Here is a 14,991-nt window from a genome sequence, read left to right on the forward strand (position 1 = left end):
TTATGCCACGGGTTAATAACCTTTACACACACACACACACACAAAAACACCACTTATCGGTGTTCAGTTTCACTTTTAAGTTTTTTTTGTTGCACCACCTCTTGTGTTGCTCCTAACGAGTGTGGCTTATCTCTACAGATGTGGCAGAGAGATTCCAAACAGACGCACCAAGTTCCAACAATGGGTGTGTGCCATGATTCAGCTTAAGTCATATGAAAATCCATAAGAAAACCCAGATGAAACAGCAAGATGACTTCTGATGCCGTCCCACAGTAATAGGCAAGAGGGGCAGGTCACCTTTTACAACAAAAGCCTTTTTAAAGAACAGCTTGAGCCACCAACAATAAACACACTACAGAACTATGGCTCTGTTATGTTGAATTGACGTTAGTGACAATGACCCCAAACAACAATAAATGATAAAGAAGACATTCAGCTGCAAAAACAACACAGCATAACATAAATGCTGGACTTCAGCAGACCAGTGGTTTTCAAATAGCTGTTTCTGTGGACTCAATGTGCTGAGAATATAATGTTCCAGACCCTTGTTGGTGATGAAGGGGGCATTTTTATCCACCCAGAACTTTTTTTTGAGGGGGTATCTTTGAAAAACACTGTAAAGAGACACAGACTTTGGGATTAGTGGAGTTTTGATTGCTTTTTGAATTTGAACACAAACACAAATCAGTCGGGATGAGGAGGAGACAGGAGGAGACAGAAGTAGCAGGATAGACAACGCATCTACCTGTAGTTCTAGTTGTCTGGTAGGAGGTAATTACCGTAAGAAGGAAAAACCATCCAACCTGTTTATATCCTCTTCCCCCAGTAAGTGCTTAGGAAGGGGGGAATAACTCCCAGGGGAGATGGGGGGGAGACCGGACTTGTACTCCAGAGTTCCACTGTTGATGGGGGAAGAGATATGATTTTCCATGGCTGGAGAGAAAGCTGTGGGGTAGAGTGAGAAGGAGTAAAATAAATTATTTTGGGATTAATGTCTGCATTTATATCAAAGTTTTCTTTAACATAAAAAACATACTTTTATCAAGAATAAATAATAAAGTTTGTAAACAGAAGTCTGACGGTTCAGCTTTTGTTCAAATATATTTCATATGTGAATTATACAGTAAAGATAAAGTGAGGGTAATAAAAACCTCAGGTTTGAGAATTCTACACGTTCACAGGAATGTGTTATTCCAAGTAAATGAAAGAGGCCGACTGTTGTTGTAGCGTTTTAGTGGGTTTAACAATACATTTACAGTAATGTTCAATGTTGGGTGCTTCTCATCTCCCCAGTGGAGAGCTAAAGTGCACATAAATCCATAGTACACTAGCAATGAGTTCAAAGGAAATAGATCATTTGATTTACATCCATTAAGTGGCTAAAAGACATCACATGTGCTCTGTGTCTGCCTAGGTAAGAATAGTATGTGAGCAATAGCAACTTTAAAAAGTGATGGTAAATCTGGATTGTGTGAACTGAGCTTGAACTTAAGTTTTTGCAAAAGAGGTTGATTCCCAGTCGTGCTCTGAGATATGGTTTCTGCTACAACTTTCTCTTCAACATAGTCAAACTTTTCTAATGACAGACGACAAATCAACTCATAAATACAAGAGACGGTAACTTACAGTGTGTGATATCAGGAGGCCCATAGGGATCTGATAGGTAGACATTGGTGGGCTTGCCCACCTTAAGGTAGACCACGTCCGACGTGTTCTTCAAAATGGTCACAGCCTCTTCATGAGACACTTCCTCCAGACTGTAATTGTTCACCTGTCAAGACAACGAGAAGTCTTTGTGTGTTTCGTTAGTCGCTTTTAACGCTGTCCTGTGATCCCTTCCTGCTCACTTCAGCCTAGCTGTTCCCTGCCTCCAGGGGACTGGATTATGACAGATGGGGAGAACACGACAGTAGGAAGGTAATTCAATTAAGCTTGCTGTTAAAGCACTCAGCCACTAGGCTTCTACATTGTTGCTTTCATTTATTTTGAATGTTTACAGCCGCAAACACACTGACAAGTTAATGTCCCACAGAAAGTATTACCTTATTTAAAAGATTACCATTAGCCTCAGTGGAGACAGTCTGTCTTGACAGGATACAGATATTAAAGTTTTTTTACAGAAATTCCTTAAAATTGTACTGATCATTGTACTGACTTTCATATTGTTATCATTGAAAAAACAGTAGCAAAGTGGCTTCCACTATACCAATACAACTACACAAAAGCTTTACCATGTGTCCTTGCATTTTTTATTCAACGCTCACAGTTGAATTCTCAAAACATGAGTGTGTCTTTCCATATCGCATCTCTTCAACAATGTCTCCTCCACACATTGTAGTGGCAAGGAAAATAATGCTGTGTGTTCTCCACAAGCACTTTATCTCAGTTTGATTAGTTCACAAAACCTTTTCCCAGAGTTGTGGAGAGTTAAGGTGCGCTTTAGTTAACTTCATGCTTCGGTTTGTTTTGGTAATCAGCAGTTTACTCCATGATATTGAGCTATGGACACTGCTCCATGCTCAGTGTGTGGTAGACTCATGAAAAGAGATGTTACCAAGCTCCAGTGAGTCCTTTTAGCCTGTTACTCTTTTTACTCTCAATGATCATTCTGTGTTGAGCCTCCATTTACTGTAGTTCTTATGATGTTTGTTAACACCAATCTGCAGTAAGCTTTTGTAGATGTCATTGGCAAAAGAGTTCACATACTCTGTCCAGCCTACACAGTCATGTTTGGATGCTGTATTCAAGAACAAACTGTGTGATTACAGTAGATTCATAATCGTCACCAAGGTGAAGATGTAAGGAGGATCTTGATTTTAAGAGAATTTACATTATGTCCAGCATAAAGATGTGTAATTGCATCTTTTCTTGCCACTGTGGCATGACATGTCATAATCTTATATGATATTCAACTCAGTACATTTGGTTGCGTAATTTATGGAACTGGAAATAGCCTTTGTTTCAAAACCATCTTCCAAAGGCTAAGAATGGGACTCATGTGACATTGTCAGCATACCAGGTACCCACCATTAACAATCTGTCTCCAACTTGTAGTCGCCCATCCTTCTGTGCTGCTCCACCTTCAATGATTTTGGTGACATATATGCTGTTGTCACCAGGGATGTGCTGGTTTCCAACTCCACCTGCAATACTGAAGCCAAGCCCTGTGTGTGTGTTTGTGTACATGGAAGTAGCTGGTTAGTGTCTTGGTTATGTGTCTGATAGACATTAGGCATGCAGCAAAAACACAATTACAAGTGGACATGCATCATGACATACCAGCATATGGATCCACATATCTTTTATAATTAGACAGTTTTTTTTATGTTTATATGTGTACCACTTGCTGTAGTGCTTTCTTTGTGTTTTGAAGAAGCTTTAAATGTGATTTAAGAATGTTTAGTTGTGATATGAATGACTTCCCTCACAGGTAACTTTCATTTGCAGAAATAGATTCCCTTGCAACATTGCATGAGTGTCTATGTGTGTGTTTGTGTGTGTGGTGTTTGTGTGTGTTTGAGCACACCTTTTGGTCCTTTGATGAGTTTGATCTCAATGATGGTCTCTAACATTGGCCTCCGGCGCCGTACATATAGTCGGACAATAGAACCGGCAACCTTCAGGGCCTCTACTGCCTTACTGTGAGAAACCTCAGACACGTCTGTATCATTCACCCGCAGGATGCAGTCGTTTACTCTGGAAAAGAAACAGGGGAGAATTGGCTTGATCATGATAATTCAAAATAAAAATCAAGACTGCACTCACATTTCATTCTCTAAAAACTGACAGCATGTTTTAGTGTGACGGGAGCGTGTACAAGGCAGATGTACAGCAGCATTAGAAAACATTTTGAGAATCAAACCCTTACATATTTAGTGGTAGATCAAAAAAAGGAAAATCTTCAGCTTTGATTAAATCACAATATTCACTGTCATTTTACCGCAATTTAGATGAAAGATTTTGACAAAACCATGAAAAATGTATTATTATCTAGAAAGCAACTTAGAAGCACACAAATACGGAATGGATTGAATTAAACAAGTCGCAGCTTTTGTGGAAACAACTAACATGCTTACAGTGTAGAGAGAGTTCCATTTTTGCATCTCCCTGTACACACAAACACACACAGTCACATCTGTAGCCAGATGTGACTGTGTGTGCTTGTTGGCAGTAGATCATGGTGACCCATGTGTCTCGACACCGCTTTTGGAATGCAGCCGAAATTGTGAATATTAAGGACTTATGTCTTTGATAAGGGACAACGTGGGTTGGACTGTGAATAGGTGTGTGCATGTGGGTGGGCACACAAGTGTGTGATAATCAGTCAGCTAGCGAATCAGTTTGAAATCCCCTGAGGTGTCGACCAAAACATTCATGTCCTGGGACTCAAGGACACAAGACTCCTGGGGGCGCTCAAAGCAACAGCTGTAATCCAATGGGTACACACACACACACACACACACACACACACACACACACACACACACACACACACACACACACACACACACACACACACACACACACACACACACACACACACACGTAAATGATGTTCTCCCTTTGCCTCTCGCCCTGTCGCTCTTCCTACAGCTCCATCATCATGTTTTGTACCAGTAACCTTCAGACATTACCAATATAGCAAGGTATTTATGGAGCTTTTTTACTATTTTTCTTCAAGACTGTGGTCTTTTGAGCACCTGACTTGTTGAATTTATGGTCAGATTGTGTATTACTTCTCATCAAAACCCTGCACTTGCACTCAAATAGCCCCAAAAAGCTCCATAGGTATTATACAAATGACTGTAGCCAGAAAATACATCTCCACTTTATCCTGCTGTACAAACATGAGTCCACACCCATCAAGGTCCTGCCAATATACTTGCCAAGCTAATCATGAGTCAGTTTTACAAGAAAATTATGATGTCTCAACTAATTAAACTCAGCAGAAACATCAACACTTAAAAACTGCTTAACCAAATAAAAATCTGCTCAAAGATTGTAAACCAACCTATGGATTAAATCTATTAATCCACCTACCATACTAACATACTAAGATTGGCAAACAACGTTGTTTCTGTTATCAAATCATGAATGTAGATTGTTTCCATCTGACCGGAGATGTCCACACAGCGGATCCTGTCCCAGTCACTGCCCCGCGCCGGAGGCCCCCGGCTGACGTCCCTCCTGTTCAGGAGTCAGAGGTCCCTGCGGCGTCTGCTCCAGTCCCTGTCCTGCGCCAGAGAGTCCCGGCTGAAGTCCCTCCTGTTCAGGCGTCAGAGGCCCCTGCGGAGTCTGCTCCAGTCCCTGTCCTGCGCCAGAGAGTCCCGGCTGAAGTCCCTCCTGTTCAGGCGTCGGAGGTCCTCGCAGCGGCAATTCTGGGCCCTGTTCCGGCTGCGACTCCGGATCCTGCTCCACGTCCGGGTCTGAGGTCTGCGCCCTTTTGCGCTGCCATTGAGTGGCCACGGTGCCGTCCCCCCGAGGCTCAGAACTCTGCCCTTGAGCGGCCACGGTGCCGCCCTCCCGAGCCTCAGAACTCTGCCCTTGAGTGCCCACGGCGACGTCCACCTTTGTTCCGTGTTCCTGAGCGGCCACGGTGCCTTCCTCCCGGGCCTCTGTGCTCAGCCCCTGAGCGGCCACGGAGCCGTCGGGCCGAGACTCTGGGCACCTCCCGGATTCCCTCCTCCGGTTCCCCCCTCCCGTCTCGGTTCACGTTTTGGACCGTCTAGAATCTGGTCCTTGAGGGGGGGGGGGGGGGGGTACTGTGACGTTCTGTCATTTTAGTTTGTGGATCTCTGTCTCTTTGTGTTTTGTGTTTCCTGTTTTATTTTGTAGTCTCGCTTTAATTGTGTGTTTTTCCAGCTCCTCGGATGTGTCACTTCCTATCTTGGTGATTGTCTTTCCCAGTCCTCATGTGTTGCACCTGTGGCTAGTTACCCCAGCCTTCCCTGTGTCTCTATTTAAGCCTCTGTGTTCCCCTTTGCCCTTTGTCGGTTTGTACTCGTTGTTGTACTCGTTTTACTCGTGGTCATTTATGGGTTTTCGTGTCTCGCTGTCTCGTCCAGCTTTCCCGTCCTTGTTCCGTGTTCCCTGTCGTCTTGCCGTTCAGCTTCAGTGTGCGTGGCCTGTGGTAATACTCTGGAGCTACTTCAGAATTAATTCTTTTTAGTTAGTGATTCCTCGTCAACAGCTCTATAATAAACTGTCACTTTGTAATTGTTAGTCTGCTGGACAAAAGCCAAACTGAAAGCACTTCCCTTAGCCACCACGATACACATGCCAAAGATGAAGCCGATAAGATGAACGGTTAACGATATAGGCATTCAACAGACAAATGGACAGACATACAGACAGTTTATGGAATTAATAGGTAGATGTTTAAATTACCACTAAATTGACAAACCCAATGATAATAGCAATAATTATTAAAATAATAATTGCAGCTCTTCTGAGAAAGGGCTCAACTGAGAAACATCAAATGCAAACAAATTAGGAGAATTTGTATCATTAATGATTTTATGCAACATTTAAGCGATAAAATGGTGGAGATATTGTGGGTTTGGTCCTGACTGCAAACATTTTCCTCTCTAAAAGAGCAGCCTCCATGAGGAACACTTATATTGCTGCAAGCAGTCCCTTAAGCCGGGCCGGTGCACTAAGTATGCTTAGTGCTCTGCTGCAGTGTCCCAGAGCAGTGACAGGAAGTGTGTCTGGCTTATTTAATGATAGAGAAAAACAAATCCCCATCAGGCCTCCTTCCTCACAGAGATTAGACCTCCGCTCCATCCATAATGCATTAAGTCTCACTGCCCACCTCAGAGTGGGTGACCATCAATTAGGTTAACGGTTACTTATGCCCAGCCTGTTTCTCCTGTGAGCTGCTCGAGACTGGTGCTGTGCATGCAACTGACTGTATAATAGGGATGCACCGATATGGAAATTCTTGGCCGATACCGATACCGATATTTAAAATAACAATCTGGCCGATAGCCGATACCGATATTTGTTTATTTTCTTTTTGTTGTTATTCATTCACCCTTTTGTGCCAGAAAAATAATTAAATCATTATTAAAAAAGCACTATTCATCACTCTTATCTTTTAATGAGCACAAATTGAATCAGATTTATGAAACAATCTCTGATTTAACTAAACTTTATTTAACAGAGACATATTAGGCCCATTTTACCGCAAGTTGAAATGGTTCCTTGGGATCTTAATGAAATGTCTGTAACATATTTTGGTCAAAATACCACAAGGATAATTTAAAACAGCACCTTTTTACCCTGTCTAAAACAGCCCTGTTAAAGTATCATTATAGAGAACGCTCTTCTCATTGATTTACGGTAGCAGTATTGCCCGTTTATTAGATGTGTTACGGCTTCTGTGTGTATAACGTATGTTGTCAATTCCCTTGTTACCTGTGCATGAGACGGATGAATAGAGCCGGTGCACATGAGAATAAAGTACTTAAGCAGACGCTACGCTCATACTTTTTACGCCAAGTTACACTGCGTGAGTCAAGATAACTTAACAAGCCCTCCTCAGTTTGACCTGTTTTGAGTGTCGGGCAGAAATCACATCGCGTCAACACCCACCGTGGCCCTTCGCGATGCTTGTTTTAATTAAACAGTCGGATTCCCCTGGTCCGCACCAGTTCTCAGTCAGCTGCTAGGCGCCAGCCGGAGGGTTCCCCCAGCGGTCGCCGTAGCTGAGGTGATCAGCGAGGAGGGCCCGACACGGTCCCCTCCCCGCCTTCCGCGCCGGCGCCGTGAGGTGCCACCGGATGAGGACCTCCCGGTGCCGCACACTGAGCCTCCGGCGGCGCGGAGAGGAGGGCGACGGAGCGACTGCTCCCCCAGCCGCGGCACGTGCCCAGCGGTTTTACCACAAATATGAACATCGGCCAATGATATCGGTGAAAGTCAAGTTTATTACCGATAAGCCGATATCAATAAACGAGGCGAATATCGGCCGCTACCGATGTTCGGCCGATATATCGGTGCATCCCTACTGTATAACTTTAGCCTCTGTGAACTGACAGCAACTTGTAGTTGATAACTTTAAGATAACTTGAAGTTAAAACACAAGATATGTAGAGATGAAACCATGAGCAGTGATTGACTGAGTACTGAACTTGTGTGATTGCCGTTATGTAAAGTAACATGTACAGGCTCCCTGGAAATATATAGATGGACATAAGTTTCATTCTGTGAGTGTGTTTCTGCATTGTCATAGCCATGGCATAATTTGGTTTAAACAATTAGATAGACACATTGAATGTGAAAGGTGCTGTTTCTCAATTTGCAAACTTTCATGAATTCCCTTTTCTTTAATGCATACCCAGATGGTGCATTAAAAACAATAAGTTGAGTGTGAAACAAGGACATTTTCAACGCTTACTACTACATCACAGATAGGGTACACAAAAGTAAGGAACACTTTTTGGTTAATTTACGTGCGCAACGCAACCGCAAGATATTTTGGTGAGAGACAATTACCGCCATATGTCGAGTGAGGGGACAATGGCCATGTTTGATTTGGGAAAACAAAACTGTCTTGTTGCAGCTTTTAGTTATGACTGCGTACATAAAGTATAGTATCTGATTTGAGACAAAAACCCAGTTAGAATTCTTGATATTTTATTATATTTGTAAGGATTTGTAAGTATTTTTAACTTATCTATCTAGTTTGGAATTACTCTTGAACCTGCTAGGACTGATTCTGGCAGTTCGAGCCGTTTCTGACCAATCAGAGCTCACTTTCACCGAACGATCACTGAACATGGTTCCCTCGCAGTGAGAGCTTCTTGAAAAAAAAATGCACTGCCTGAAGCATATGTATGATTATTTTGTACTTGGTTGTTAAGGGTATATTCTGCTATATTTAGTTGTCAGTTATCATGATCACTGCCTGCATTTATAAACTTTTTAAGGTATTCATAATTTTGTTGACATCTGAAATGAATTGATATGTAATGTTGAATTGTATTGTGTACATGGGTTGCCACCGTGGCAAGATATTTATTTATTAACCCTAACCCCTCTTCATAAACAAAACACAGGATTCATTATACAGTAGATAGTGAAACACAAGGATAACATATCAGATGTACACAGCCCATTTCATATTCTCTTGCTGCTTGTTGGACAACAGTAAAACTGCTCTGGAAACAGAGCAGGTGTAGATGCGGTACAATATCTCACTGCCTCATACACATTTGCATTACACCAGAAATGTTCTAAGAAAACTGCTCTCAGTCAAGCTGTGACTCTCCAGTTTCACACTTGGGGTTAAATTGTTTATGTTTATTATTAACATGCCATGATCCCAGGTAACAGCTATAAAATGTGTTTTCCCTAGAGTCAGCGTTTACTCCAGGTAGGTGATGAATGAGCTCAGGTTTGCTGTGTTGCCTCCTTAACAAACTACTGTAGCAAATGATGTGATTGACTGTATCCATACCCTCTTTACTCAGAACAGTCATTTTGCTGTTACACAAATAAAACTGAAGCACACAACTTCAGTTGAACAAAGCAAACGTTTCTGAATGTCCGATATGCTCAGCAAAACCAAATTGTACCAAATTATCAAACCTTGTGCAAATAATGGACATCTGTGAAGCTGGCTCCCCATGTGGCCAGGATATGGATACAACTATTCATTTGTGCATTAAGAAATTACATGTGAATTCTCGGGCCGATTATGTCAGCATCAAATCAACGGCCAACTGACTCTAATGTGGCTTCATTCATTTGTGCACAGATTTTGCACATTTGTACAAACAACCCTAGAATGGCACTGTGTGGGCACATACCTCTGCAAATGATGCCCAGTAATGTGGCTGCATTTCTTTCTTTGACATTTATTACTAGAGCTGCTGTATTTGTGGTCCTCCAGAGCTGCTTTAGTGACAAAAGCTTAGTAAATCAGGACACAAATCTAAGGTCGTTTATGGTTATGTGCTAAACAGAAAAGCTGCACCTCCTCTCCTGAATCCTCTACCATCCTAGCATGCCTAATTTCAGTCTTTACATGATAATGCAGTAGAGTTAGCATTTCATACTTTCTCTCTCCTCTCGTACCGAAGTGTTTGTATTGTTCGCTTTGATTAAAACTCCCAAATGAGTAAATGTTCATTTAAATGAGTTTATATCAGTTGAGGCTTGTGTAATATTCCATGACAATTAATATTAATGCTTAAGTAGTTACAAGAGAAAGAACCTTTCACTCAAAGATGAAATGAGCTTGCAAGAGTAAACACAGGGAGTAAATGGCCGGGCTCCAAATGAAGTCTGTGGGTAATGGTCATTACAAACACATGAAAGCTGACCACCAAAACAGGAAAGAAAAAAAAAAGGTCATATAATGTGCACATCAGTTAAACATAATATTTATTGCTACTGCTTTAATTTACTGATCAAAAGTACCTGGTCCCACTTTACTCAGTATGGGTGTATGTGTGTTAATTTCTCAGCCAACTGTAGTTTGTAGTAATGTACTGTGCAATGTTTCACAATAAAAGCCCTGTTAACAGAGGAAGAAGTTCTGTCCAATAAATTGATTGAGGTTTTTATAATGGTTTTATAATAATTTACAATAATTACAGGAAATGTTTGTATAAACTTTAAAAAGGGAAGCGAGCAGAAAACAAAACTAACCTGACCTATGATCAGTTATAATTATCAAACAGAGGGAATTAGTCCTGCTTCATATAAATGATCTGCACTTGAAATAAAGGGCCCTAAAATCTGGTGTGAGGTATCAGTAGAAACATTTTAAACAGCTTGTAGTTGTTTGTGGTAAAGGACAATGAGAGTCATTATAATTGTGCAAGAAGGGGATTTTTTTTAATATAATTCTAGAAGTTCTATAAAAAAAAACAAAAAAAAACATTACGTTGTTGTATTTAATGCTTAATGCTGTTTCTCAAAAATATTTTTTCCAGTTGGGTCTGAAAACCTGTTGTCTCTTAATACCTGTTTGGAGAAGTGTAAAGGACTGACCTCAAGCGTCCATCCTCTGCTGCAGCACCTCCAGGGATGATCTTAGTGATGAAGATACCAGGGTCATCACCGACGTGTGGGTTATCTGTTCCTCCAGCAATGCTGAAGCCCAACCCTGAGTTACCCTGTAACCATGGAAACCAGTGAGTGACATAGAGGTCAGCGCAGCCAGAACCTATTGTATATAGCGTCCCCTAATGGCCAACATATCAACAGAAACATGAACAGTTGATAAAAGATACCTAAAATGACAGAAACCATTTTCCAGATCTTTCCCATCCATTAACATGGTGAAGGCAAAATGTATGAACTGCACTGCAGCCAGCCAATGGGTGTCAACTGCAAATACTTTGGCTTCACGTTTGTTAATCTTTGTATGTATATATATATATATATGATTCCATCTGTTGTGATTTCACTACACTCATTGTTTGCGCCTGTTAGACTGTAATATACCTTTACCTTCATATAAAACCATCCATGCCCGTCCAAATCCCCACATCACTGTCAAATGAGCTCCTTCATCAATGTAAATGTGTTGATTTGAAGTAATTCGAAACTAGATGTCATATGTATTTAATAAATATTCATAATGTAACAATACTTTTTACATATAGGATATCATCCTTGAAATGTCAATATTTAGGCTTGTTGTCCTTTATCAGGTTGGTTGGTTGACATGATCTACAGTCGACCTGCTGCAGCTTTTAGTTAGATTTCTAAAATGCATCATATTTGACAGTACTGTGCCAATAAATACAAAATGTCCTTACGGCCATGAATGTATGCATTCAACAGACAGTGCTTTTTGAATCTGTTGAAAAGCACAAGTGACAGAGGCTTTAATTATTCAGCTTGCCATTAAGAAATGACCATAGCGTTCTACTTAGCCACAGTCACAACCTCTCTCCTGAGGTAGCCTGGCTCTTTATTATTATTATTATGACTTTGCTAAGAAATGTTACATTTAGACGTGTTGGCTCTGCAAATACAATCCACTGGAAGCCCAATCACAAAATGAAAGCCGAGCTTTGATTTAAGTTGTTTGCTGATGGGGAGCAAAAGCTTCTCTTGATTACAAAATCTACTGAGCGTGCCTGCAGGCCCTTGCTGCCCTGAATGCTGAATCTAAAAATGTCCAGCTCTCCAGGGTGACACGGGAACCGGACAGCGCTTCTCACCATCATCTGTTGGCAGATGCTTAATATGGAGGTCATGGATTTGGATGGAGGCTACACTGCTGTTTGAATCTTAGCCTCCAGTGCAGGCTTTCCTGTTGGTCTGGCCTTTTCTCTGCTCCTCATTGTATACAAGTGATCCAAACTCTACTCTGCTCCTCTCTGTGCCCACTGAGCTGGTTCTTCCATCTCAGTAACTTGCAGATTCATTTGCAAGCTCACGTGCCACATCTGCTTTAGCCGGCAAATCACTAAAGGGTAGTGAAGGATAAAATTGTTTTGTGCCATGCCAAAAATCAGAATGAAGTCATTTTCAAGTCAAATCACCTTCGTACCACATTGAGATGGGGAGCTGTAAAATGAGACTTCAGAACTACTGCATGTTTAAGCCATATTAAATATCACTGTCATTCAATTTTCTTAGGAGCAATAAGCTTTCTCAGGTCAGAGGCAAATACAGTTTTGTCTTATAGGTATGCAGATTAATACTTGTCATTGCAGTGATAGGGTGGAAAACTGAGCTAGTCTGGGAATGTAAGTGTTTCATTCCGCGCTGGGGGCAGACCCTTGGTGATGCAGAAAGAAAGTTCCCTCTATCACATCTCTGCAGTGTATTTGAAAGCCTCCAGGAAACGGTTTTACACAGGCACGTTCTCATTGATTTTCAGAGGTCAATCACAGCTGCCGGATCTGAAATACTCACCCGCTCCAGAGTGATTTCCTCAAACTCATATTCAATTTCTGTGCCGTTGACCTTAGGGAACAAAAATAGAAAAGATTAAGCAGAGCAAGTCAATCAATTTCTGTGGTCCTTCAAATGTTGCTTTAAAATGAAAATACCTGCCTGTGCTGTTGAAATATGTTAAATTATTTTTTATAAAAGATGATGTTCAGTGACTCTAAGGCCAAATCCACATACTTAAATAGTAGTGACAGGTGCTTTGTGTTTTAAAAAAGATCCCTCCTCAAGGGAAACAATTTCAGCTGATAGTTAATTAAAGTTGTTCTCATTCTGTATTTCACAGAGTTGATTAATTACCAGCCAGTGCTTCTGTCATTATGCATTTACGCAGGTAAAGCACATAAGTATATAAGATGCTGCAATTCAGATTACAAGTTTAGCATCAGATATTATCATCAGAACTGTATATCATCACGGAAGCAATCAAGACCCAAGGACTAAATTAGCCACAGCAGGAACAGTGCAGACAAGTTTATTGGATGCTAATTCTGATAAGTTTATGTCCAAGCTCTGCCACATCAAACTTTTAAATAAGAAATGTTGTCTTGCCGAAAGAAACAGTCACCTGATGATGCAGGTGCTCTCCTGTCTTCAGTTCTTTACAAATCACAAAAGTGGCTTTAGCTGTTTAGCTGCCATTACTGCCAACTGTGACAGTTTCTCATCGATTCCAATCTGCTTTTGGGAAGTATTTGTTATTAATTCAGCTTCTGGATGGCACCAAAGCTCCATTTATTTAATTTGATGTAAAATACTGGGAAAAGTGTTTGACATGAAGGTCTAGAAAATCTTGTGCTGGTATTTTATTCATGACAAAAAACAATGATTGAGCACTGCGACCTCCTTTGTTTTTTTTTTAAATAAGTTACACGATGATCTCACCTCATTCACAATATTGGAGCTTGAAGGACCATTTGTAGTCAAATGTGCTTGAAGTATTGATCTTTAACTAAAAAAACTAATTGGCACATAAAAAGGCACAAAGATTCAAACTCACGTAAGGAACTGAATCCAAAGTGTCTGTGTTGACGATTATTGGGGCAGGGCTGGCCTGTAGGAGAGAGAGAGAGAAGGAGGAGGAAAGAGTAAGACCCACCACTGTCCTACTTTCAGGGTACAAGCTCGTGGATCGCTGTATTATCAACAATTTAACACACTTGCATTTGCTGGATGGCACCATGAATACTCCTTTCTCATGCATTGTACTCTGATAGAGTGAGTATCGCTAAATGGGTTCAACAAGAGAGGGAGATGAGAATATGGGTAGTAAATGAATGGATGTGGTTAGTTTATATGTTCAGATGTGTACATCTGTCACATTACTAATAGCAAAGATACTGCACAAGCATGGTAATTGCAATTACAGATTCCCAAAGGGCTGCAGCTTGTTTAACCTGGAAACTATAGTGTATTGAAGGTTTGACCTCCAGTCAGGTAATAATATGGTAATGGTAAAAATAATCTCTCTCTCTCTCTCTCTCTCTCTCTCTCTCTCTCTCTCTCTCTCTCTCTCTCTCTCTCTCTCTCTCTCTCTCTCTCTCTCTCTCTCTCTCTCTCTCTCTCTCTCTCTCTCTCTCTCTCTCTCTCTCTCTCTCTCTCTCTCTCTCTCTCTCTCTCTCTCTCTCTCTCTCTCACACAATCAGTCTCTAGTATTGTGACATCTCAGAGTGCCTCATAGACGGTGTACTTGCTGTGCATCTGACTGACATGATGCTTGGTCATCAGTCCAGTGACAACAGGCCAAGTGTCATTGACCAGAGACTCAGCCTGTCCACTAGTGTCTCCATCACAACGTTCATACGGCTTAGACCACTAGGTGCAGAGCAACATACACTGTAGGATTGGCTGGTTGTTTAATTACTCACACACAGTTAATAAATTAGCGATCTACTATAAATTGTGAGACCCTTGTTTGATAAAATAGCCATGTTTATACACAGTTGTGATATCAGTCATGCCTCTATAAGATTCTGTGTTATATTACAATCTTTTCAGTGGACATGAACGAACACAGAGTGAATGTGTATGTGTGTTCAAAAAGTTTCTGACTCTGCAGAGCCGCAAAGT

The 14,991-nt window shown here is 41.2% G+C and overlaps 1 protein-coding gene across 7 annotated transcripts in view; it reads right to left on the reverse strand.

Moving 5' to 3' along the window:
• dlg2 (discs, large homolog 2 (Drosophila)) overlaps nt 1-14,991 on the reverse strand; it is a 204,586-nt gene that overhangs the window by 40,168 nt on the left and 149,427 nt on the right. For 4 of the 7 annotated variants that reach the window (XM_053441254.1, XM_053441256.1, XM_053441255.1 and 1 more), the window contains 7 exons: nt 13,922-13,975; nt 12,886-12,936; nt 11,005-11,129; nt 3,527-3,696; nt 3,028-3,164; nt 1,627-1,771; nt 780-945 (listed from right to left, as the gene is read on the reverse strand). In XM_053441254.1, the coding sequence (XP_053297229.1) occupies nt 780-945; nt 1,627-1,771; nt 3,028-3,164; nt 3,527-3,696; nt 11,005-11,129; nt 12,886-12,936; nt 13,922-13,975 (848 nt within the window). Of the gene's footprint in view, nt 1-779; nt 946-1,626; nt 1,772-3,027; nt 3,165-3,526; nt 3,697-5,040; nt 5,313-11,004; nt 11,130-12,885; nt 12,937-13,921; nt 13,976-14,991 lie in introns of those variants that run through there. The other 3 variants (XM_053441264.1, XM_053441259.1, XM_053441258.1) reach the window with 3 other exon arrangements.

This window comes from Pleuronectes platessa, chromosome 15, assembly GCF_947347685.1.
Source record: "Pleuronectes platessa chromosome 15, fPlePla1.1, whole genome shotgun sequence".
Classification (NCBI taxonomy): domain Eukaryota; kingdom Metazoa; phylum Chordata; class Actinopteri; order Pleuronectiformes; family Pleuronectidae; genus Pleuronectes; species Pleuronectes platessa.